The 24,087-nt window shown below is 44.4% G+C and overlaps 1 protein-coding gene across 2 annotated transcripts in view; it reads left to right on the top strand.

Annotated features, from left to right (window-relative positions):
* Grasp65 (Golgi reassembly-stacking protein 2) overlaps nt 1-24,087 on the top strand; it is an 80,015-nt gene that overhangs the window by 54,128 nt on the left and 1,800 nt on the right. For both annotated transcript variants that reach the window (XM_037426683.2, XM_075881991.1), the window contains exons 8-9: nt 1,909-2,001; nt 13,648-13,770. In XM_037426683.2, the coding sequence (XP_037282580.1) occupies nt 1,909-2,001; nt 13,648-13,770 (216 nt within the window). The remainder of the gene's footprint in view (nt 1-1,908; nt 2,002-13,647; nt 13,771-24,087) is intronic.

Raw genomic sequence — 24,087 nt, 5'->3', positions numbered from 1 at the left:
TCACGGCTTAGGACTACTTCACTGCAGCGAAACCACCTTTGTAGGGGGTAACATAAAAACTAATGTACACCTATTTAGGTGTTCACAGCTTAGCATTCCTCCACTGCAGTGAAACCATCTTTACAGGGAGTTGTGCATGGACTGATATACATTTATTTGGTCACTTGAAATACTGTCATATTCATTCCAATATTTGCACTAGCCTACTTTGCTGGTTATCCTCATTCACAGAGTGGAATGGCTCACAACTGTTTTTGGTTGACCAAATGTTTCACTTGTGACTTTGGTCTGCTTTTATATAAATTTTCTTTATCTGGTATATATTCATTACAGATTTGATTTAACTCTTATTGCGATAGCAATTATATGGACACTCTCTGTTGGATTTTGCCGCCCGCATCGCCGTCATTCACCGTATGTGTATACGTATCTATATATATCAGTATGCAAGAAAAAATTTAAAAAAAAAACACCGGTACATGGAATCGAACGTCCGACCTCTGAATTATGAGTGCGAGGCGTTAGCCACTGAGCCACCAAAGGAGCACCTCCTTCAACGTTCCAACGGCAAGCTACTCATTGCTGGCGATAATCTCCGGGGGCGGGGGGACTATCGTGGTTTTCAGCATTACCAGCAAGATAGGACAATGAGCGTGCGTTGCCAGAAGATCGTCACAACACGAAGGCACACGTTCTCATCTCCCATGCGTTCTTTGTCCCGCGGAGAGGGGGCAGGGTGGACGATCACGTGTGCACACGCTTATTTTGCAGTGGGGACAATCATATGCCTGCTGCTTTCAGGAGCAATTCTCTTGTAGTTACCGGGTGCACAAAGGTCACTGCCTTCGTTGCACAAAAATCACCGTTAGCGAAAAGGGCACGCTTTCCAGGCCCAGCGAAGTAACAACTGAAACACTTATTCGCGTTCATCTGCACCTGTGAGTACGTTTTCGACGTCATTTGTGCGTGAGAAACGGGGGGCATGTTTCGATCTGCTTGCCATTCTTCGCGTGACCTTCCAATTTGTTTCTATCGCATTCATTGCTTCGCCTTTGCGGCAAAGCTGTCTGACTTTTTATTGCGATACAATTATATGGACACTCTCGGCTGGCGAACATCGCTTTTCCGGCCAGGGTTGTTCGCACGCGCGTGAACAAGGGGGGGGGGGGGGGGGGGGTAGGGCAGCACGCTGCTCTTGCCCCCACAGCAGGCAGGAGCTTCTATGCGCTGCGCTCTCAATGCGAAAAAACGGTGCCAAAAGTGTACGGTTAACAAAAGTGTACCCGGAGCGACCGTTCACACATAACAAACTGGCACCAGCGGCGACACACAACGTATAGCCCTTAGTACCAGGATGCGCTTCACAGGGGCGACGCTTCTCATCAAGGCTGCCACGCGCGGTGGCTAAGGTACTCTGCTGCTGACCCGCAGGCCGCAAGATTGAATCTCGGCTGCGGCAGCTGCATCTTCGATGGAGGCGAAAATGCTGTAGGCCCATGTGCTCAGATTTGAGTGCATGTGAAAGAACACCAGGTGGTCTAAATTGCCGGAGCCCTCCACTACAGCATCTCTCATAATTATATGGTGGTTTTGGGACATTAAACCCCGAATATTAATCAATCAATCTCGTCAACGACGTCACTATGAACGAGCCTTGTTTTGGTCATCTACTGTGGCCGCGCCACAGGAAACTTTGTTACTTAGCAAGCGCATGTTTACTACAAATAATATTGCTCCTAAAAATGCTAGCATTGCTTAGTAAAACATACGAATATGTTGCTATTGCATTCATTGCTTCGCCATTTTGATGAAACTGTGACTGTTTATTTTTCTTAAGGTTGAAATTTTGGCTTTGTCATTGTGACATGAAAGTATGTCTAGTGGGGCTGATGTCATTTTTTTCTGTAGGGGAAAGTGTGCCTATGCCAGCTGCTACAAGTGAAGGCACAGAAAGCAGACCACCTAGCAGTGCACCCCTCGGTTCAGACCAGGATCGGACAGGTATGTGAAGAGATTGTGAACTCATTGTTAGCCCTTTACTGCTGGATGTCGCGAATCCGCGACATACCGAAAAACTTCGAGCAAGTAAGTCACGAAATGCATGCCACCTTCATTGCCGGCTGCCAAGTACTCACGGGCATGTAGCTTTCAGCATGAAAAATCTAGCGCAGTCTCGTCCAAGGTATTTTAAGCTAGAACAAATTGTTTTAGAGCTCATGGAGGAGAGCACGAAGCACGTGCAACAACTCTGACTGTTTCGTTTTTTCTCCTCTTGGGGACGTAAGTTCTATCTTAATAATTTTGTTTATTTGGTGTGTGCGCACTCAAGAGGCCGTACACAACATGTTAAGTAGTTCTGACGTACATTTTTTGTTGGTAGGTCCTCGCTTCTGTGGTATATGGAGAATTCACGACATGCGCATAAGTATGCATTAAAGTTGAATTTTAGGTCATTTAACTGCGGAATCATTTCAAAGTTGCTACTTAAAGCTGGAAAATGATAACAGTTTTCACTTTGCTCAGCAGTTTTATAATTATGGCATTAAAGGATTATATTCAGGACTAGATCTTATGATAACCGCTAACACAATGTGTCTGGATGATATAATCAAATGTTTTACTGGTATAGCTTGAGGTACTAAGTATTTTCAGAGCATTTTTATGCAGTTTTTTTGTAAAAATTGTAAGCATGTCATATAAGTCATGCTCTATGATTTTAAACAATATATAACGTGGATATCGCAAAATGCATAGTAAAACAATTTGAGGAAAACATTGCATTGCTTTTTTTTTTTTAGTGCTGTGTTGTTTTGAGTTGCCGAAACGTGTATTTGTGGTGCCAAGTTAACACGGCAAGTGGCATATCTGTGGTTTTAAAATATGAGAAAGCACCTATTAACGCCACTTCTACTTACAAAGAGTCGTCTGGGCACCACTTCGCCATCTTTGGATGCGAAAATAATCAGCGCTAGAGGAAGGTATTACTCAGTGCTGTCTGTGAATGTCACCACACGACTCCGGGATTGTGCCAATGCGGTGTTTTCAAGTAGCACAAATTTCCATTTGCGACTAAAAATGCCAAGCTCGAAATTTTGCAAATGGTAGGATTTCTCTAGTGGCGTTGAAAGTCCTTACTAGAGGCAAAACCTGCTCTGACGACCAAAATGCATGCATTCTCCAATTTCCCGCCCACACACCCATCCACCGCACGGAGGTCAATCTTAACGAAGTGGCGCACAACGTGGCTCGAGGTCTTACGTTTCGGGCCACGTCCGCAGTTGAGACCAGCCATACAGACTCTCATGTGGAGAAGTGAGAGTGGTGGGATAGACTTACCAAATCCAACGACATTACCCAACAATATAGACTTCAATGACGGGAATACTCCCCGCCTCACCCCAAGCTCAACCGGCCCCAGTCCGTTCAATGGTGGCAATTACAAACAGGCACCTACACTGATCCCGTAATTATGAAACACACTTACCCCGGCTTGTATATGACCAATTCGTGCAAGTATTGTAGTAAAAGGGCCACACTTGCACATATTCTCTGCGAGTGTCCAGCACTAATTGGCAATATAAGAGATGCGGCCTCCAATGAGGACCTTCGGGAGCATTGGCGGACCGCGCTGCTCAGCTCAGGACTAGATAATCTACTCTGGGCGATCCAGCTGGCCAAAGAAGCTGCTGAGAGACATGGTCTCACAGCCAACTCCTAGGTGGGAACCCAGCCCGGTAACCTGCAGGAAGCGAATAAAATTGTTCACTCACTCCGCAACTAGTGGATCCTCGCAATAAACAGGAAAAACTACGGTCCAGTAAAAGTGTACCAGTAACAACACTTGTGCGTTTATTCAACCGTGACGCCAGTTCTTTCGCTTTACAGCAGTGATTTGCATGCAGTACACCTGTAGTATGCACCACCAAATCATTCCCGTACTTTATTACAGGCTGCATGCTAATAATAGGATATATTATGACTCATGCATACATGCATGCACTGAACACGTTTAGTAGAATTGTAATGGCTCACTATCGTGACGCTAATACGGTAAGCGTGAATGTGGAAAGCATGGCTTTAGACTCAGTCGAACTGCGACGTGCCTCAACTGTCGCTAGGTGAATCTGTGCTTTCACCCGGCATCAGCATAGCTCTATAAAATCTTGCTGTGGCTGGCACTTTCTCACCGTGCGTGTGTTTCGAGTGCCAGGCATAACTGGCACATGATGAACGCGTGCGGTGCATGAGTGCAAGCCAAAGCGGGATTCTAGCGCTACAGTGATGCTGGCCGAAAGCATGAGGTTTGCCTTGCTGCATCCAAGGCATGCCATAGTTTGACTGAGTAGAAAGCAATGCTTTCTGCTGTTCACATTTATGTCTATCGCAATAGTACGTACCTGAAGAAGTTGCTTTTGCAGTCTGCAATGAATGTGTTGTAGACATTCCGGTCTGTCGAGGAAAGTGTAAGTGTTCTTGATGTTTCACATAAAAACAGCAAAAAATTCCAGAAAAGGAAAAGGGCAGAACATGCTTACAGCTGGACTCTGGGGGGGAAGTTTCGCGTTTGACTTATGGAGTGTCTGCTCATGTGGCAATTCAGGGTGTTGCTTCGCCGCGCTTGCGGTAGATGGTGTAAAATGCATTCTAGATATGGCAGCACACATTGAGCTCATGGTGTTCTGTTGTATAGGCATAAAGTAGCCGACATGAGAAGGTAAACATGGAGAGAATTGAGCATGCTGTGAGAAGTGGAAGACGCCTAAAAGCTGTGATGGCAAAACTGTGCATAGTCAAAAATCAACTGTATGCTTTAACTCTTTCTTTACGACGCCTATTCAAATCGATCATCGGTGATCGACGCTTTTGGATCGCCGATTTTGGCATGTTAAATTTGTTTCTATTACACCCAGCACGTTCTAGTAGTTAGTTCAGGCACTCAACTTTCAGAATCGATTTAAATTTGCCTGTTTCGGCAACGTAGTGATTTTTGACAGACCTTTGCACAAACCAGTGTGCGTGTGTTGTTCGATAAGTGCACTAGGCTGGCGAACTTGACAGAAGTGTGTGCCCCTCGTGATTATGGTAGAGTAACATTGAAGTTCTGTAATGAAAAGAGCCTTTGCAAGCCGAATATCAAATTAAATTGTCAGCTTCACAAATTTACAATGTTTAACAGTAGTAATTGCCATAATAATATGTGAGATATTCAACAGAGAGCTGTTCCTAGGAGTCAGGGAAAATTTGTTCTACAAAAAATATTCGCGAAGGTCCGCCGTGTGTTTGTGTGTTGAAGTGGCCCTCTATAACAATTTCCAGCAACTTTAGTTTTGCTTGCATTGTTATATCAGACACAGGGTTGCATCTAGCCTCACTAATCGCTCCTATGACGCTGTCGTCATGTGCGCATGGGTGTGCACCAGCGCTGCAGAACTCATGCACTCGTCGAAACTCTCTTCTTACCACATCTGAATTGAGTGAGGACGAGATCAGAGTTTGAAGATGACAGCACCTCAGCTTCAAGTTTTATGGCGATGATGTTTTGCATCAGCCTGAGACGTCCGCAGCCACTCATGGGTTTGTTTTGTTTACATCCTCAAGTTGTCTCCTCTGCCACAACTGCGTATAGCTTCTGACCTTTGTGCACAATCTTATAGCTACTCTGATTACGTGCGCGATCCACACTTCGCTGGAGCGAGGTGTGCTGGTGCTGGCTGCAGAGCTTCTCCTAACTACAAGAAGGCTCCCGGAGCACATCTTGTCCCTGACTACGAAACAGTGCAAAACCTTTTAGAACTGCACGTGATATTATCCTTTTTTTATTACGACATACTAAAGAAACATGCTTGGATGCATATAAGGGAACGCCTACCTATGTGGAGTGAGGTGGCTCATGAAAAGAGGTGACGCTACATGAAATATTGAAGTTCATTGGACACTTCATTTATAGAGGAATTATTCACATTACGGGTATCCATATATATTGGGACACCTGAAGACATATCGCATGACAACAAAAATTTACTGAGAAAAGAGTATGAGTACACTTGTGTCTCAAGAAAAATCATGCAATGCTTTACTGCATGGCACGAGCAATGCAGAAGCATTACGGTTCTGATTTTTTTTTTGTCTATGTGAAGACGAACATTTTGTACAACATTCATTATTTTTTACACTGTTATTATTTACACTGTTCCTGGGTCATTTATCTACAAAATGTATATTTTGAATTTTCTTTGTTTTGAATATTTTTGCATATATGTTTTTTAAGGAACTGTTTACCATCTGGCAACCAAAATTTTCTCACTATCACATTTTTATTCATTCTAAAGTATTTTTGTTCCTCTACAACATATATTTTTTGGAAAGAGCATTTCATTGTGCAAATTTTGGTATGCTGTGATGCGTGCTAGAGTACTTTTCAAACTGGCAAAAGCAATCTTCCAGAGACACATGAAAAACAACCATTTTCGCATGGTATCGAAAGAGTTAAGGAACAAGGAAAGGTCACAACCAATATGGATAGGATAGTTGAGGTGGTGGGAGAGTTCTACAGAGAATTTTACAGCAGGGGTGGCAACCAGGTTGATATTGTAAGAAGCAGTAATAGCCCAAAAGAATCTGACATTCCACTAGTAAAGACGAGAGAAGTAAAGAAAGCCCTAAAGGGAATGCAGAGAGGCAAAGCTGCTGGTGAGAATAAGGTAACATCGGACATGTTGAAAGATGGAGCGATTTTGTTCGGAAAACTGGCCACTCTGTATACAAACTTTTGTGATAGGCAGGTTACCAGATGCATGGAAGAATGCCAACATAATCTTAATCCATAAGAAAGGGGACGTCGTGGACTTGAAAAATTATGGTCGATCAGCTTACTGTTCGTTGTCTACAAGCTATGCACAAAAATAATAGAGTTAAGGTGACAATACAGTTCATTCAACCAAAGGACCAAGCAGGATTTCATACTGGCTACTCCACAATAGACCATATTTTTACTATCAATCAGATAGTGAAATGCCTGGAATACAACACCCCCTACACATAGCTTTTATAGATTATGAGAAGGTGTTTCACTCAGCCGAGACATCAGCAGTAATGCAGGCACTCTAGAATCAAGGCATTGATAAACCCTACGTAAACATACTGGAAGGCATCTACAGTGGATGCACAGCCACAATAGTTTTCCATAAAGAAACGACAGGGCCCCAATAAAGAAGGGTGTAAGGCAGGGAGACACCATCTCTCCCACTCTCTTCACCACCTGTTTAGAGGAGGCTTTCAGGGCCCTAAATTGGGAAGAGTTAATGGTAAGAGTTAATTGAGAGTATCTTAGTAACCTGCGATTCGCTGATGACATTACATTGATGAGTAACTTAGAGGATGAATTACAGCTCATGATTACTACTGAACTAGACATGGAAAGCAGAAGAGTAGGTCTGAAAATTAATATGCATAGAATTAAAGAAATGTGCAACAATCTTAGCTGAGAACAGTGCTTTGCGATGAAGGGCGAGACACTGGAAGTTGTGAAAGTTGTGAACGAATATGTCTACTTAGGACAGGTAGTAACCACGGAGCCGAACCATGAGAGTGAATCAACTAGAAGAATAAGGATGGGATGGAGCACATTTGGCAAGCATTCTCAAATCATGAATGGCAGTCTACCACTGACCTTCAAGAAGAATGTATATAACAGCTGTGTCGTACCAGTACTTAGTTACGGAGCAGAAACCTGTAGGCTTACAAAGGGGGTTCAATAAAATTGAGGACGACGCAGCGAGCGATAGAAAGGAAAATGATAGGTGTAACTTTAAAAGACAGGAAGAGAGCAGAGTGGGTCAGGGAACGAACGGGTGTTAAGGATATCATACAGTAAAACCTCGTTAATTTGAACTTGGTTATTTTGAGGTTACACTTAATTCAAAGTATTTTGGCAGCCCTGTATTTTGCAATGCAAGTTTAAGCAGATAATTTGAAGCGGCGGTCAGCACCAGTCCGGTTAATTAGAAAACTTTGGGTGCAGTGTACCAATTTCCGATCCCGGTTTCACCGCAAAACAACAGAAACGACACCCCCTAAGGGCCACTAGGCAATGTACTGTAGCGATCCATTGTGAACTTACTTACAGCACAACACCTGAAAAAAATACAGGACAGGGAAGGAGCAAAAGAGAAAAGAAAAGACTGCGCTGAAAAGAAAGACGGGCTTTTTTCTGGTGCGCTGTAAGTTCACGATGGATCCTAACCAACTGGCCCGACTTACCGTCTTAGTACTGAAGCGATTCTGCTGAGTGGCAGCTGAAGTACCCCAGCCCCGATGCTTCCAGCATGAAAAATAAAATTGTTAAAAAAAAACACGGTCTTGTGATCAGTTGAAATGTGTGCCTGTGGAGAAGAAGACGTGCTTCACTGCAACAAAGAATAGACGCGTGGGCAGCATGTGACATGCTGCTTGCAATGTCAGCACGTCACGATTTACCCATTCGTTCTGGGAATATTAAGAAATTAATAAACGAGGGTCTGGCAGAATTCGCAATGTATGCGAACCTCCGAGTGCTGGTTGCTCCAGCAATTTGCGAACGTGCACCGCTGGCGGAATTTCGCCTACTACACCTACTTCGGAACCTCGCTTTGAAAGCTTCAATGATCATGTTTTCCAGCGAAAACATTTGCGAGTTTCGTCACACTGTGTCTTGTTAAGTTGTTTATTTTACCGAAAAGAATGGGTGAATGGTCGCATCATTACATGCTGATGCAGCAAGGAGCAGGTGACACGCTGCCCGCGTGTCACTAGTGAGTCACTGAAGATATCTTATTTTTTGCTGGTGCACATTTCAGTTGATCACGAAGTTTTTTTGCTTTTTTTTTTCTTGGGCATTGTAGCAGTGAGACCCGGCATTCCCCTTTGCTTGCGGCAAAACTGTGACCTTGTATTGCTGGAAAACATGACCCTTGGAGTCGCGAACTAGCGAGTACAGCAAACGACCAGCCCTGATACTTTGATTATTTTCAAGTTCCTTGCATCCCACATTTTGTATGTTTCTTCATTCGAAAACCCGCTTAATTTGTAGATTTCTCGCATTCCCAGTGACCTCGAAATAACAAGGTTTTACTGTAGTTGAAATTAAGAAGAAATAGACATGGGCTAGGCTTGTACGTAAGGGCAGGATAGCCACTGGTCATTGAGGATAACTGACTGGATTCCAAGAGAAGGCAAACGCGTGAGAGGTAGACATAAAATTAGGTGGGCAGATGAGACTAAGAAGCTTGCAGGTTTAACGTGGCAGGAGAAAGCACAGGATCAAATCAATTGGCGGAACATGGGAGATGTCTCTGCCATTCAGTGGGCGTAGTCAGACTGATGATGATGGTGGCTATATTGACCTTGCATACATGATAAATAGAGGTCGGATTTATAGGCACTCAGGGGATGAAGTGCTGCGCCAATTGCGCTATTTTGCGCTAATCTGACCTGCTGCGCCAGGCTGCGCAAAAACACCAATTTTCGTGATAACTGTTGATTGTAAGTGTAAACTGCCAAATCTAGCCAATTATTGTTGCTGACCGAGCAACACTGGGTGTTAACTACAATACACAAAGGACGCGAAGGCATCCATATCGAGTGTAGTTCTATCACGGCATTGGTTCATTCATTGGGCTTGCTAGTAGTCGTCCCATCGCTGTTATCGCCTTGGTTTTTCCGCTAGAGCGGTGGCACCAACATGAGTAATTGCGAGTTATCTAGTAATACAGTGAAACCTCGATAATTTTTGTGCCGGGAATGAAGCATGATCATGCAGTAAATGGCAGTGCGCGTGCAAGTACAAATGTGCATCTCCTGGTGTGCATCATCGCCACCAATAAACAAGTGCAGTATCACAGCAGATGCTGCCCAATGTATCCACCAGAAAGTCTTTTCTTCCTTTTTTTTTTTTTTTTTTGTGGAAAAAACGACTAAGGAGCTTCACGCAGAGACAACTGCTCGACTCGCGCTAGCGTTTACGAGGGGGAAAACCAGCTACGATACACGCAGAGTGGTACATTTGCAGAATTGGACCTGACATGCGAAACATAGTATAGTGGTTATGAAAACAAGAGGTAAACATCACTTATCTTTTGTTTTCTAAGTTATTTCTTTGTCAACTTCGGTGTTTAATGTTGGGACACACACACACTTTTGTGGGTTGTAAGTCTGGTAAGCTCATTAGTAGTAAATGTTTAGTGAAAACCATTCAAATTTTTATTACCAGGAATAATTTTGATTGATCGTGATGTTTGACCCTAGACAGCTGCTCCGAAATTACCTCGCATTTCTTCAATATGCACCTTTTGATGCTCCGAACCTTCTCCAAAACTCCCCTTTTACTGCATCAAAGCTCCTCCAAAACAGCATTATTCCTGCTCCCTGAGCTACCCCAGAACATTGAAGTCCACTTCCACCCCTCGGCACTGAAAAACTGGGTATTAGGTGTCAAAAATAGGCGGGCAAAACACTTTTAGGCTCCCAATATCATAAACATAGGCACAATACTTTGACAAAATTCATATGAAAAAATTATGTGTGTGATCTGTGTCTATGACAGGAAAGCAAGCAAATTTTTCAGTTTATGATAGTACAAGGCACCAATGGTTTGGCATAGCCATACAATTTTTTGTATGCCAGCCAGAGTCTCGCGGAGATGTTGAGGAGAGGAACCTGGAGCTGTCAACACTAACTTTTATTTACGTTATTTACAGGTAGCATGTTACATGATAGGGGTAGCATCATGAAAGCTCTCGATGGAAGCATGATGGGAGATTGTCAGGAGCGCTTCGGCACTCGCGTTTTATGCCCTGGCCTTCCCACACTGTAGGGAAAACAATGGAGGCCAGGACAGTGCAATTAAAATTGCCGTTTTCATCTCCGCCCCCAAAAGGGGAAGGTGAAACTGCCTCCTTCCCAATGCAGGAAAGAGGGAAGAGGCTTGCCCTGTTCGTCCCGTGGTGAGGGAGAAAACACTGCACAGCGTGCATAACACAACACAGCCTGTACACATTGAGTCCTACGTTCAAATCAACTCTGTAATCTGTAGCAGATCATGGTTGTCAGAAACAGCGGCATTAAGGCACCACGGAGAACGTGGGAAATGAACCCGCAGCTCTCAGATGCTGGGCCCATTGCCCGGGGCACTTTGGCGACAAAGCAAGCCGCCTCGACGACCAACAGCTCTTCCTAATTCATCAGTCGGTCAGGCATGTCCAAAGGGTTTTACAAAAGATGCCGACGGCCCTGGAGAATTTAAACAACAGCTTTCATGTTGTCGCCGCTCTTGACGCATCTCTGGTAGCGCTGACCCTGGAGAAATCAGGATAGGCTCAGTCGCAATGTCTCATGTGTCCAAGCAGCACCAAGCCAGGAAGGCCGATCATAACAGCCCTTCACCAGGTTTGAGAATTTCAAGCAGGCAAGAGGAATGCATGCATTGTCTGCTCACAATCTCATCTTCCAATATTTGCAATGCTATGTGCCCCGGAAAGAGGCGAAACGTCAGACTGTATACGGCTTGACCTTCATCTCACGGGTGCGCGGCCCAACATAGTGGACAGGACGTAGAACCATGAATGGTCCTGCGCATGTCAAAGCAGTACATGACACTGCGAGAATTATTCGAGGCGACGAGTTTAATTTGTACAATCTGTTGCCTGAATAGAAGTATGAAGGTTGACAGAAATATTAAAACATACAAATGTAATTTATGCGTTATATCTTTTTTAACTTTGTACCAAACGAGATGCGAGACCAAGCTGCTTCCACTTCGTTTGCATTAGTTGCATTGATGTTCTCGCCATTCCATGCTAGTGCCAGCTCTGATAACATTTGGGGTGCTTTTGGTGCATCGTCCCTTAGAGCAGTACAGCGGTGTGACCCTGTGTATCATGGTAAGGGTACATGATTCATACCAGCCTCTCCAAACCTTAGCGCATAGAAAGATCCAGTGCACAGAAACAGGCAGTGCAATACAGAGTTCATCGAAATGACACAACAGCACTTCCGTGCACGACCTGGCGTGGGCACGTCATGCAAATGTAACGTCGCATGCATATGAAGTGTTTATGCGTCTGCGTCATGTGATCTTCTGGCTCAGAGTTTCTCTGATAGCGAAGATAAATGAAAAACAAAACAAGAAAACTAGTGGACATTTTTATCTACACTCTACTTTCTCTTGATGACTCTCCACAGTTTCGCATTCGTTATTCATGGTCTTGCGGCTGCACAGAAGCACCTCCTGTTCCCTACGCGTCCGAGCAGACGCCAGGGAGATGCCGAGCAAACAATGTGACGTGGATGAATACATGTGTAGAGGGTAATTGGCCTTTCTGTTGGCTAAGAGGCCTTGTAGCCTTGACAGCACTGAACTTATGAGATGGAGTATAGGTTGCACCCCATAGAGTTCCGAAGGTTAAATTTTGCCTCATAACATGAATACCAATCTGTACTCGAAATTGTACTCGAAAGCAAAATTTGAAGTTAAATAGCGTTCATATAGGCACTGATTTGGAAAATAGGCATTTATAAGCACTATACAAATAATATAAAAGCCCTTCTTAACCTCTAATTTATGCTTATATATCAAAGTGGCATGAAAGGAATACAAGAAATAAAATAGGAATTTGCCTATAATACGGTATATAGTGATCATTATGTGCGTCCTATTGTATTCAGATGTTGTCAAATATGGTGCCTTGATATTTAAAAGAACACTAAAGGCAACTATTGAGTCAACGTTAATTGTTGAAATAGTGGTCCAGAAACCTCATAGTGTTACTTTTGTGCGAAGGAAGTACTTATTTTGAAACAAAATTACATTTTAGTGGTCTGCATTGGGCTAGTTCACTTCAAATTACCCACTTCAAGTGGAACGTGTCACGTCACTGCTATTGTGCACGTTGCCTGGCTTTACTGCGCAGCTGCCGACACTAGTAGCAGCAGAACAAAAGTAGGGGCAACAACGGCCATTGAACAATTTCCAGCGATAGCCTGCAAGATGGCAGGCGTGTTTGGTTCAACTGGGCCCTGCTAGATGGCGCGACATGTACAGTTTAACCAGGCTTAATATTGAACTTCTGAACCACTCGTGCCATTTCTCATAGTAACGTCCGATGGTTCTTTTTTCCATGAATTAAACAAAAATGAACAAGCAGCATTTTATTGCGTCTCTTGATGCATGGAAGGTTTTTTATTTAGTGCAGCTAGATCGATTACTAGTGATTAATTGTAGGTGATTCGTCTGATGTCGTTGGGATTATTTTGAGAATGTCCTACTGCCTACTATGTGTTTTGAATGTCCTACTATGTGTTTTGGTGCATTTACCTTAATTTCTCCGTAAGTAGAGCACTGTTGTTGATAATATTGCAGTTTTAGATGTTGTCATACATTGAGCTTTCACTCTGATGTGAATTGTTATTTGACTTTAGTGTCCTTTTAAACGAATTGACCTATGAGGGGCGTGAGAAAGTCATGGTTGACAATAAAAAATCTTTTGAAACTGCAGTGCTATACTGTAGTGGTTTCCTGTTCCTTTCTGCCACTTCATTCGTTCTTGTGGTACTCGGCACGTTTGCTGCATCTGGCTTTTTAAAAAATTGGTGGTAAAACTCTTCCGTCAACAGGTCCAGCCAGTGCTGTCCCGTTGACCACACCAATCAGCCTGCCAGGAATGCCGCCCATTACAGTGAGTGCCTCATTGCCACCCGATGCTCTAGCAAGCCTCGGCTCATCAAGTGAAGCTCCTGGTGAGTCTGCTAGCATATCCCTGAAAATGTGAAATTTTTTGTTTATTCTGCTTTTTGATTTTTATGAAATCTTTCATCAGTTTTTCTAAGTAATTTCACTGCTTTCCACAATTCCTAAATTGTTTTTCTCAAATTGTTGCTTACATGCTGCGTGTGCAATATTGGCATTGGAAGTTGTGAACCTAAATTTATAACTGCTCCCAAGTTTTTGGAATGCTGGAAAGTTTTCATCATTCTTAGGCCATGAAGAATTTTTAAGTTTCTTAATGTCTCTGTCTGTGTAGTGTATTAAGGGGAGATGCAAGTAGAAATACACAAGTCTTTTTCCAGAATTACACATTTTTCGTTTTCAATGCTTTTGCAAGTTTAGTTTCTTTACTTTAACAGAAAAAAACTGAAGATTCTAATTAAACTGGAAGTAGGCTAATCACTTTTAAAGAGCACAAGGTGGCTACTAAAAAACTAAATTGGGCTCGTTGTTTAGAGTCCCCTGGAAATTGTAACCTCTCTGCTTGCCATTGCATTTCGCTTGATGGGTTTACTAAAGCACATACTCAAAATAATCATGATTGCCAAGCTCTCATGATGGAAAAGGCCATCCTAAATACATATCTTTTCTGTATAGATGAGTTTTCACCTTTAAAATGCATGCCAGTGGCGTTTTGCGTAAACATTATCAGTGGCGTTTTGCGTAAACATGACTGGAACCGACAAAACTCCGCTCCTCGTGGTTGGAAAGTCGGTGAAGCCTAGATGTTTCAAAGGCGCCCGGTGTCCATCAGGGGTCATCTATCGCAGCAACACCAAAGCATGGATGACGGCAAAACTCTTTGAAAAGTATGTGTGCCTCATCGATCAACGTTTTGCAGCTAAGAACAGAAGAGTTATTATTTTAGACAACGCTTCGGCGCACGCAGCCCTGGACAACCTGACGGCTGTCAAGTTGACGTTTCTGCCACCAAACACAACAGCGATTGCCCAGCCCTTAGACCATTGCGCCATTCGAGCTGTAAAACAGCTCTACAAAAAGAATCTGCTGCGCAGATTTCTTCTCGCCATTGAATGTGGCAAATTATTCTCCATCGACCTGATTGGCGCGACTCACCTGCTCGAATACTCGTGGCGGCAGGTTGAAGCAACGACAGTTCGAAATTGCTTCAAGCGTGCTGGCTTCAGTGTGTGTGCGGGCGAGGCAGATGACGCCAGTGACACCGTCGACCAGACTTCGGACATCGTAGATTAAGCTTGCAAAACTCTGCTAGCTGAAGTGCTGGAGCGGCAGGGCGTTACAGAAGGCATTTCCTTTCCAGACTTCAGAGACGCAGACAGCGATGTGCAGACATCTCTGGACATGTCTGACAAAGCCAATGTTGCCTCGGTTGTTGAAGTTTCGCCAAATGATAGTGATGAGGACGACATGGAAAGCGACAACACGGGTGATCCAGGTCTGACAGTGGCCGAAGCTGCGCATTGCGTCAGCGTCATGCGGGTATTTGCTGAGAAAAGGGGGCTGGCGGAAAAGCTGGCTCACAGCATAAGTGAGTTTGAGGCCGCTGTTGTTGCTGCTAGGCCGTCGCGTCGTCAAATGAAGATTACAGACTTTGTCACGCAAAGTTAATAAATTACTGCACGTTTTTTGTTCTTTCATCGCACTCCCTGAAGGTTTCTTTTTTTGACAGGTAAGTGAGCGACCTGACGCTATTTCGGTTAAGCAGTACTACCGTTTAGTACGTACTTTTTCCGAGCTCCGGCCAACTGCGGTTTAACGAGGTTTCGCTGTAATTGTATGAAAGGTACCTTTCAAGAAAAAGGATTGCATTTTTTTTTATTACGCCTCATACTGTATATACATGGCAAGCCTAAAAATATATAGTAAGTCAGTCATTCTTAGAAGGCGATGTTTTAAGAATACATTTGTCGTATGATCCAAGGTTTTTTATTGAGTGAAAAGTTAGCCTCTGTTGGGTTATGAGCCAATTCAGATTTTATTGGCATGTGGTTCCCCATATCAGTAGGCAGTAACTAAGGTGAAATTTAATTAATTCATGAAATGATGTTTCAACCAAAGAGAAACTTAGTGCCTAATTCAAAACAACTGGACAGATTACTTACAGATGCTGGAATGAACCTTCATGATCTAATATGTGACACTCATGTTTTCATCAAAAAGAACTCCGAGAAACTTAAAAATGGAAGTCCGTTTGATTATGACATCGTTAAACTTGATACAAATAGAACACTCGCAGTGGTGGGAATGCCTTCCAGCATTTTGGAGCATTCATTGGAGCAGACAAAATCTGCTTTTGGAGCAGCTACCTCTGTGTTTGAAGCACGCACGGGCTTTCTATGACACACACAGAGGAAGCAAATTCAGCATTTATTTAGTTTATTGTAGCTCAGTTGTAGGGTATCGAACGCGTTATTCAACGGTCGCAGGTTCGGATCCTGCCAGTGGCAAGTTATCTTTTCATCGACTTTTCATTCTCCACCTTTGCATTAAAATTACTACCGATAACAACCCTTGTGCTTTTCCCGTCATTATTGTCTGTTAGTTCTCTGCTTAACATTTTATAACTCGTGCAAAACAAGTAGCATGAAAGGGAGGAAAGGAAAGAGACAGATGGGCGCCAAACATGGTGACATGTCTGTGGTAACTTTTCACGCATCTGTGCATGTGTGGAAGTTTACGCGTTTTTCAGCCTGCACCGGCCATAAACAGTTTGGTAGTTTGGTGCCCATCTGTCTCTTTCCTCCCCTCATTTTCATGTTCCTAGTTTTACACCAGTTAGAAAATGTTTAGCAAACTAAGGCACCAACTCGCCCCAAACCAAGTTCTACTGTTCTCATTAATTTTATCTAACAAAGAAAATGAGCCCTTAAATCTACACTTTCCTTCACTCAGTTTACATAATCACTTACTTATACAGATGCAGCAAGCCCGCACAGTAAGCAAAAAAAATGAACACAAGTAAGGTTATGTACAGATTTGTGGGGTTTAACGTCCCAAAACCACCATATGATTATGACAGACGCAAGATTATGTACAGAAGCGATGACTGAAGATAGTGAAGGATACTGCACAAACAAGCTAGTGCAACATGAAGTTCATAGCCCAGTGGTGTGAAACCTGCCCGAATTGCACTAACCTGTGCCAACTGGAAAGGACTACACCATACTGCTCCAGAAGAATCTTTTAGGGGCGAAGCTCCTTAAGGTGTGGGTCTGTCCATCCTCGGCGTATGTATGTAGCCACCTCTAGTTTAGTTCTTGCGTTGTTTACTAGATGGCGTGGCTACCTCTAGTTTAGTTCTTCGATTGTTTACTACATGGCGGGGAGCGTTGTAATAAAATCCATTCGCTGTTGGCGTGCGCTCGGAGTTGCCCGATGGATAAGGCCGCAGAGCGGCGAGCGCGCAAGGCAGCGGCAGCTTAGTTCTTCGATTGTTTACTAGATGGCGGGGAGCATTGTAATAAAATCTGTTCGCTGTTGGTGAGCGCTCGGAGTTGCCCGATGGATAAGGCCGCAGAGCGGCAGCAGCGCGTGCTTGCAGACAGAATCCTGATGTGCGAGACCGCGAGCCAGAAGCGCTCCGTGAAGCTGCGCGACGCCGCCGCCAAGATCCTGCCGTACGAGAGCGGGAGGCCGAAGCGTGTCGTCTGGCTGCGCGACGCCGCCGCCAAGATCCCAGCGTTTGAGAACGGGAGGCCCAAGTGTCACGGCAACGACGCGAGGACCCTGCCGTACATATACACACACAGTGTTTCTCACGTCTTTCTTTATGATGTAGTGGGCTAACTTTCACTGAGCAGTCACGGTTTTACCGATGATTTCCCCTCAGGAGCTTCGCCCACTCATCATCATTCACCCCGTTGATATGCTGTGAATTTTTTTTGTCTAATTTGCGCCATTGCTGCACCACTAGGTGGTTTTGGAACCGGAAGTAATGTTGACAGCACGCATCGTGAGCGAATATTACATGAAGGTCGCCATCTTGTACGCTTGTGCTGCTGCATTTGCTTTGCTGTATTTGCGTACACTTGCGCCGCTGCAAAAGCACGAAATTGGCCGATCAATTATTCCAACGTCAGCGTGATTGCGGCGATGTGGCAACTACCTAAAAGCGCGCCAGTATGACTTATCGCCGACGAAGAGCTTATGTGTGTAGAGTAGTGCCGCTTTAAAGGGCCAGTAAACAGACCCGAGGTCCAAAAATTTTTAAAAAGAGATATATGTGCAGTTTTTTCTAGCGAACATGCTGCCGCAAGAATTTTGCGAATGCGTGCTATATTAAGAAAGTTACAGAGGTTAGAACATCGGTCTTAGCTGGTTTCAAATTTTCGCGCTGCCTCGCCCCCCCTTCTCCTTTTCATGAAGGGGAAGGCGTAGCCCATCGTCGTGACTCCGCCCACTTTGGCAACGTGACACCACGTCAGCGATTAACGTCATCGGTGAACTCCATCAGTTGACACGCACTTCTGCTTCCTGCGAAGCGTGGTTGTTTGTTTACCGTTTGCCGCACCAGCCGTGGGTCTACCGTGTAAGCGTCATGTGCGAAGTGTCGACCACAAACGATCAGGTCTCCGACGTACGTAGCTGGATGACCGATCCGCCTCAGCCATGCAGCGTGCAGGGCCCCATCGCGAGGCACCTGGTGTCGATGCTTCTCCGCTGCCCAGTTGCTCGATATGCAGCTGACGACAGAGCAACACTTTTGACCCGTGTTGCTCATGTCAAGGGCAAAGTACGTTCATACGTGCGCATGGGCCCTGTAGTTGAGCTAGGAGTGCACATGGGCACGCGACAACTGCGAGGCTGGTTTTTTCACCGCAGTCCCAAGAAACAAGGGGCAGTTTTGAGCTGTGAGTGGGAACAGGAACTGACGTTAACCTCACTACTGTTTTTTCACACCTGATTTAGACCAATCGGCGAGCTGCGTGCTATGTCACGTCACCGATCGCCGAGTTGACATCACTGCGCGTGCAAGGGGGTCGGTCAGGCGTAGAAAAGATGCGCGGGAATTGTTTTTCAAAATAGAGGCTCTGCGCGGCGTGCAGCGGTGTAATATTCAGAAAATGTGATCGCTGCAGTGTAATCCACAAATTGCCGAGCTTGTATCGGGAGTGTAAAAAAAAGTCGGAGCCTGTTTATTGGCCCTTTAAGCCTGCTGTACTATTTTAATAGCTGGCGACTACCTGACAGCATTTGGGCGCCGATCGCTGCCGCCTAAATTGTTGGGCAGTACAGTGTTCAGCGGGCACCACTTTGCAGAAACGAAAGCAGCTCACTGTTGTGGAGTGTTGAGCGTTGTGGACTGCGGGCACCGAGATAGTGTAGCTCATGCTTTCATGCGGCGACAGCCCAAATGCGTTTCCGTCCACTGCGAGGACCGCCAGAGCATCGTTTGCCATAATCGTGCATCGTCGCGTTAATGCAACAGGCTTCTCGCCGCATGTGTGCATGGTCTGAAGCGGAGTGGGCGCAAGCGGCTCCGTGGGATGTGTAGATCAAGTAGGTGAAGTGCTGCATACAACTAGCCAGCAGACAATCGACTCCTTGCGACCGTACAGCATCTAAAAGAAACTGTCTGTTTTTGCTAATTAGCAGATCGTGATACACATTTGTTGCAGACAGTCAATTATATCTGTATCGTCGCTATGTCAGTCGCTTCTTTGCTTGTATCCCGAACTCCGCAGTAGTTTCGAAATGCTCTTTGGTGTCACCACTGCGTGCCATCGGGCGATCGTTCGAGAATTCCAACCGTTTCTGAACATTGGCAAAAAGAAAGAAATGGCTTCGTGGCGGCCACTTTAGGCAATAGGAAGTTTCTGAATAGCGTACGTTAAAGGGACACTAAAGGAAGCTATTGAGTCGACGTCGATTGTTGAAATGGTGGTCTAGAAACCTCGTAGTGTTACTTTTGTGCCAAGGAAGGGCTTATTTTGAAATAAAATCATGTTTTAGTGGCCCACATCTGGTTAGTGCACTTCAAATTACCCGCCTCAAGAAGCGAACCGACTGAACCAACTCGCGTCACTGTTGCCGTGCACAATGTTGCCCGGCTTTACTGCGCTGGTAGCAGCAGACCGAAAGCAGCGGGAGCCACAGCATCAACAATAGCTATTGATCGATTTCCCGCCATCGGCTTCGAGATTGCAGATGTTTTTTGTTTCAACTGCGGCCCACTAAATGACACTACCTGTACCGTGCAACCACGCGAACATTGAATTTTGCAGCCACTTGCGCCATTCCCCATAGTAACGTCCGGTGTTTTTTTGTTTTTGTTTTTTCATGAATCAAACAGAAATGAACAAGCAGCATTTTAAAGGTTCTTTATTTAGTGCAGTTAGATCCATCACTAGTGGTTAATTGTAGGCGGTCCCTCTGATGTCATTGAGATCATTTTGAAAATGTCCTACTGCGGCGCTTGTGTTCTTGTGCATTTACCTTAATTTCTTGGTAAGTAGGGCACTGTTGATAATATTGCCGTTTTAGGTATTTTGATACATTGAGCTTTCACTCCAACATAAATTTAGTGTCCCTTTAAGTTAGCGGGCGTAGCGTTTGCATATGGGCGCCATATGAGTTTTCGAATAGCGTTGTCCTCTGTCACCGCAAAGGGGCTTTGCGGGCTGCACGCTATTTTGGATTTTTTACAGGAGGACCGCAAATGCTTATGGCGGTTAGTATTATGATGCATGTGCAGTGGCAGTGATTACAGTGCAATGCTTTGCAGTATGCCATTCGAAAACTCTCTAATATTCCTTTTTTAGCGGTGATGGCGAACGTAAAAAATGCAAATTGGTATTTGGTCATAGGCGTGCACCCTGTAGGGGAGGGGGGGGGTGAAAAGCGAGCTCCATACATTGACATAAGAGGAGAAGGGGCGCACAGTCAACCCCATATAGTAATATGATAGGGAGGGAGGGGGGGAACACCAAAGAGCAGTTCGAAACTACTGTGGGGCCCAGGATACACAGCCGACGCAGCGACTGGCATAGCGACAAAATGCACATAATCGGCTGTTCGCGATAGATGTGTAGCCCGATCTGCCTGTCAGCGAAAACTCGCACTTTTTTTTTTTTTCTTGAAAAGTGGTATAGGTGCAGGGAGCCGATCGTCTACTGGCCAGTGCGTGCAGGGCTTTGCCTACTTGGCGTACACACCGTGCCGAGCTACTTGCATCCACTCCGCTTCAGACCGTGCACAGATACAGGGAGAAGCCTGTTGCGTTAATGCGACAATGCGAGCTTTCTGCAAGTGATGCTATATCGGTCCCGACAGCGAATGGAGGCGTGTTTAAGCTGCCACCTCATGAAAGGGTGTGCTACACTTGCTCTCTCGGTGCCCGCGATTCGCAACGCTTAACTCCGCAATAACTAGCTCTTTTCGTTTCTGTAAAGCAGCGCACGCTGAACACGGTCCCACACAACGATGAGGTGGCAGCGATCAGTGCGTCAGCGCTATCAGGTAGTTGCCGGATATTAAAAGCGTACAGTAGGCAGCATTACGCCACACATGTAGGCTTTTTGTCATAAATATTTAAGTCATACTAGCGCACCGTTCAGTAGTTGCCAGATCACCTTCGTTCTTTGCCATTATCAGAAAAGGCACTGCTGCCAGCAGATTGAAGTCACAATAATTGATTGGCTAATTCTGTGCTTTTACAGCAGCACAACTAGTACACAAATGCTACAGCGCACATGTACAAGTAATTGTACATGTACAAGTTTTTACTGCGCACATGTTGCAGTAATTCTAATTGGCGCAGGTTGGCACAGGTTTGTCACCACTGCCCTCGTCAGGCTTAATTACAGGCGTAAAAACAACATATTTGGCTTTACTGACATTCAACTGTAGTTGCTCAGAATCAAATATAAATTTCATCGAGCCACTTATTAGCTACAGTCAGCGTCCCACATAGACTGTTACCATGTTACCAGAAATAAACTTCTGTTGTCAGAATACAGCGCCCTGCTGCGGTGGTCTAGTGGCTGAAGTACTCGGCTGCTGACCCGCAGGTCGCGGGTCATTTTCGATGGAGGTGAAAGTGCTGTAGGCCCGTGTGCTCATATTTGGGTGCACGTTAATCCTGTAATTTCCACAAAGAGTTATGCCTTCAGAAAAATTACAAGAAAATGCCGACTGTTTTCACTCTTCTTGTACAGTTCATTTTAAGAAAAATATGACTGAAATTTTGTTTGATGTGTAAGTTCATTAGTAATAATTAGAAATATTTAATTACTATCATTATAGTACACAAGTCATTGTTTTCATAACATGTCAAATCTGCAATAGCTGCTTATGATGACACCTATAGTAGCTTTTAGTAGCTTTAGTGAGGTATTATATTTAATGTACCAAATTTGATACAGTGGGCACTACAGTGTTTAAGAAACCCAGGTGGTCAGAATTTCCAGAGCCTTTCACTATGCCGTCTCCCATAATCGTGTAGTGTTTTGGGACGTTAAACCCCACACATCATTAAGGAGTTAGTGGAATAATAAAAATATCATATATATAACATAAAAAAAAGAGGACCTAATATTGATCCTTGTGGGACTTTAAGGGTTATTTCTTTCATCTGTGAACAAAAGCCATTATAACATGTGTATCGTAATCGATAGTTTAAGTAGTTTGGAATCAAGCTGAGAGCAACCCCACGAATTCTAGTACTCTAGTTTATAAAGAAGATGGTGTATTTAATCTAATGAAAGCTTTTCTGAGGTCTAGGAAGAGACCAGAAGTGTACAGCTTGTTCTCTAAATTTCTAAGAATTCTTGCACTTCAACAAGAGCTGTTTCTGTAGATCTATGTTTATGGAAGCCAAACTGCTGATCTGCAAGGGCATAAGTATCATCGAGGAACTAAGTCGGCACTTAAGGAGATGTTCCAGCACTTTTGAAAAAAAGGGAAAGTACAGATATTGGTCGATAGTTTTTTTTTAGGTCATTTATGAGGGCCCCTTATGCAGTACACTTACTTTAGCAATTCTCGTTGTATCATTAAAGATCCCGTTAATAAAAGCACTGTTAAAGACATGACATAATAGAGTAGAGATATTTATCAGCAACAGCTATAATGGCTCAGAACTATAAAAGTATAGTGGCTTAAAAATTTTGTCCAAAACAAACTATGCAACTTACTATAGAACTAATTACATTGCCCTAGACTATAGATCAACACAACTTTTTTCCGAGTCGCATCTCCCATTAATATGAAGCTGCCTTGTATGGCCGCTTCACCTGCGCTTCGCCGATGACATTGCATTGCTGAGTAACTCAGGGGACGAACTGTAACTCATGATTACGGAGTTCGACAAGGAGAGCAGAAAGGTGGGTCTTAACATTAATCTGCAGAAAACGAAAGTAATGTACAACAACCTCGGAAAAGAGCAGCGCTTCGAGATAGGTAATAGTGCACTTCAAGTTGTAAAAGACTATGTCTACTTAGGGCAGGTAATAACCGCGGAGCCAAACCACGAGATCGAAGTAACTAGAAGAATAAGAATGGGGTGGAGCACATTTGGCAAGCACTCTCAAATTGACAGGTGGATTGCCACTATCTCACAAGAGGAAGGTATATAACAGCTGCATCTTGCCGGTACTTAGCTACGGAGCAGAAACCTGGAGACTTACAAAGAGGGTCCAGCTTAAATTGAGGACGACGCAGCGAGCAATGGAAAGAAAAATGGTAGGTGTAACCTTAAAAGACAAGAAGAGAGCAGAGTGGATTAGGGAACAAATGAGGGTTAAGAATATTATAGCTGAAATCAAGGAAAGGAAATGGACATAGGCCGGGCATGTAGCGCGTAGACAGGATAACCGCTGGTAATTAAGGGTAACTGACTGGATTTTCAGAGAAGGCAAGCGGGTTAGGGGGAGACTGAAGGTTAGGTGGGCAGATGAGATTAAGAAGTTTGCGGGTGTAAATTGGCAGCAGCAAGCACAGGACCGAGTTAACTGGCGAAACATGGGAGAGGCCTTTGTCCTGCAGTGGACGTAGTCAGGCTGATGATGATGATGATGTATGGCCGCTGATAAGCCGCAGAACTCACTGTGGCACCCTTCGACGTTGTCAGCAGTCATGATGCATTTGAAGTCGTCACCTGGTCTGCAACAAAAGTTTACAACGGTGCTTCACGTCGCTCCTAACGCCACTCATACTTTTTATCACTACGTGCGAGTCAACGTTCTGCTCAGCTCCCGAATAAGGATTTATGAGGAACGAGGCGAGAAGTACAGGAGTCCACAAGGTGCCGAAAACCATGCAGAGTTCTCACCATCGATATGTTGGCGATATCGATGGCACTTGTGGCT

Source organism: Rhipicephalus microplus, chromosome X (genome assembly GCF_043290135.1).
Source record: "Rhipicephalus microplus isolate Deutch F79 chromosome X, USDA_Rmic, whole genome shotgun sequence".
NCBI classification, from domain to species: Eukaryota; Metazoa; Arthropoda; class Arachnida; order Ixodida; family Ixodidae; genus Rhipicephalus; species Rhipicephalus microplus.
The sequence above is the reverse complement of the archived record's forward strand: the minus strand, read 5'-3'. Positions and strand labels throughout refer to the sequence as shown.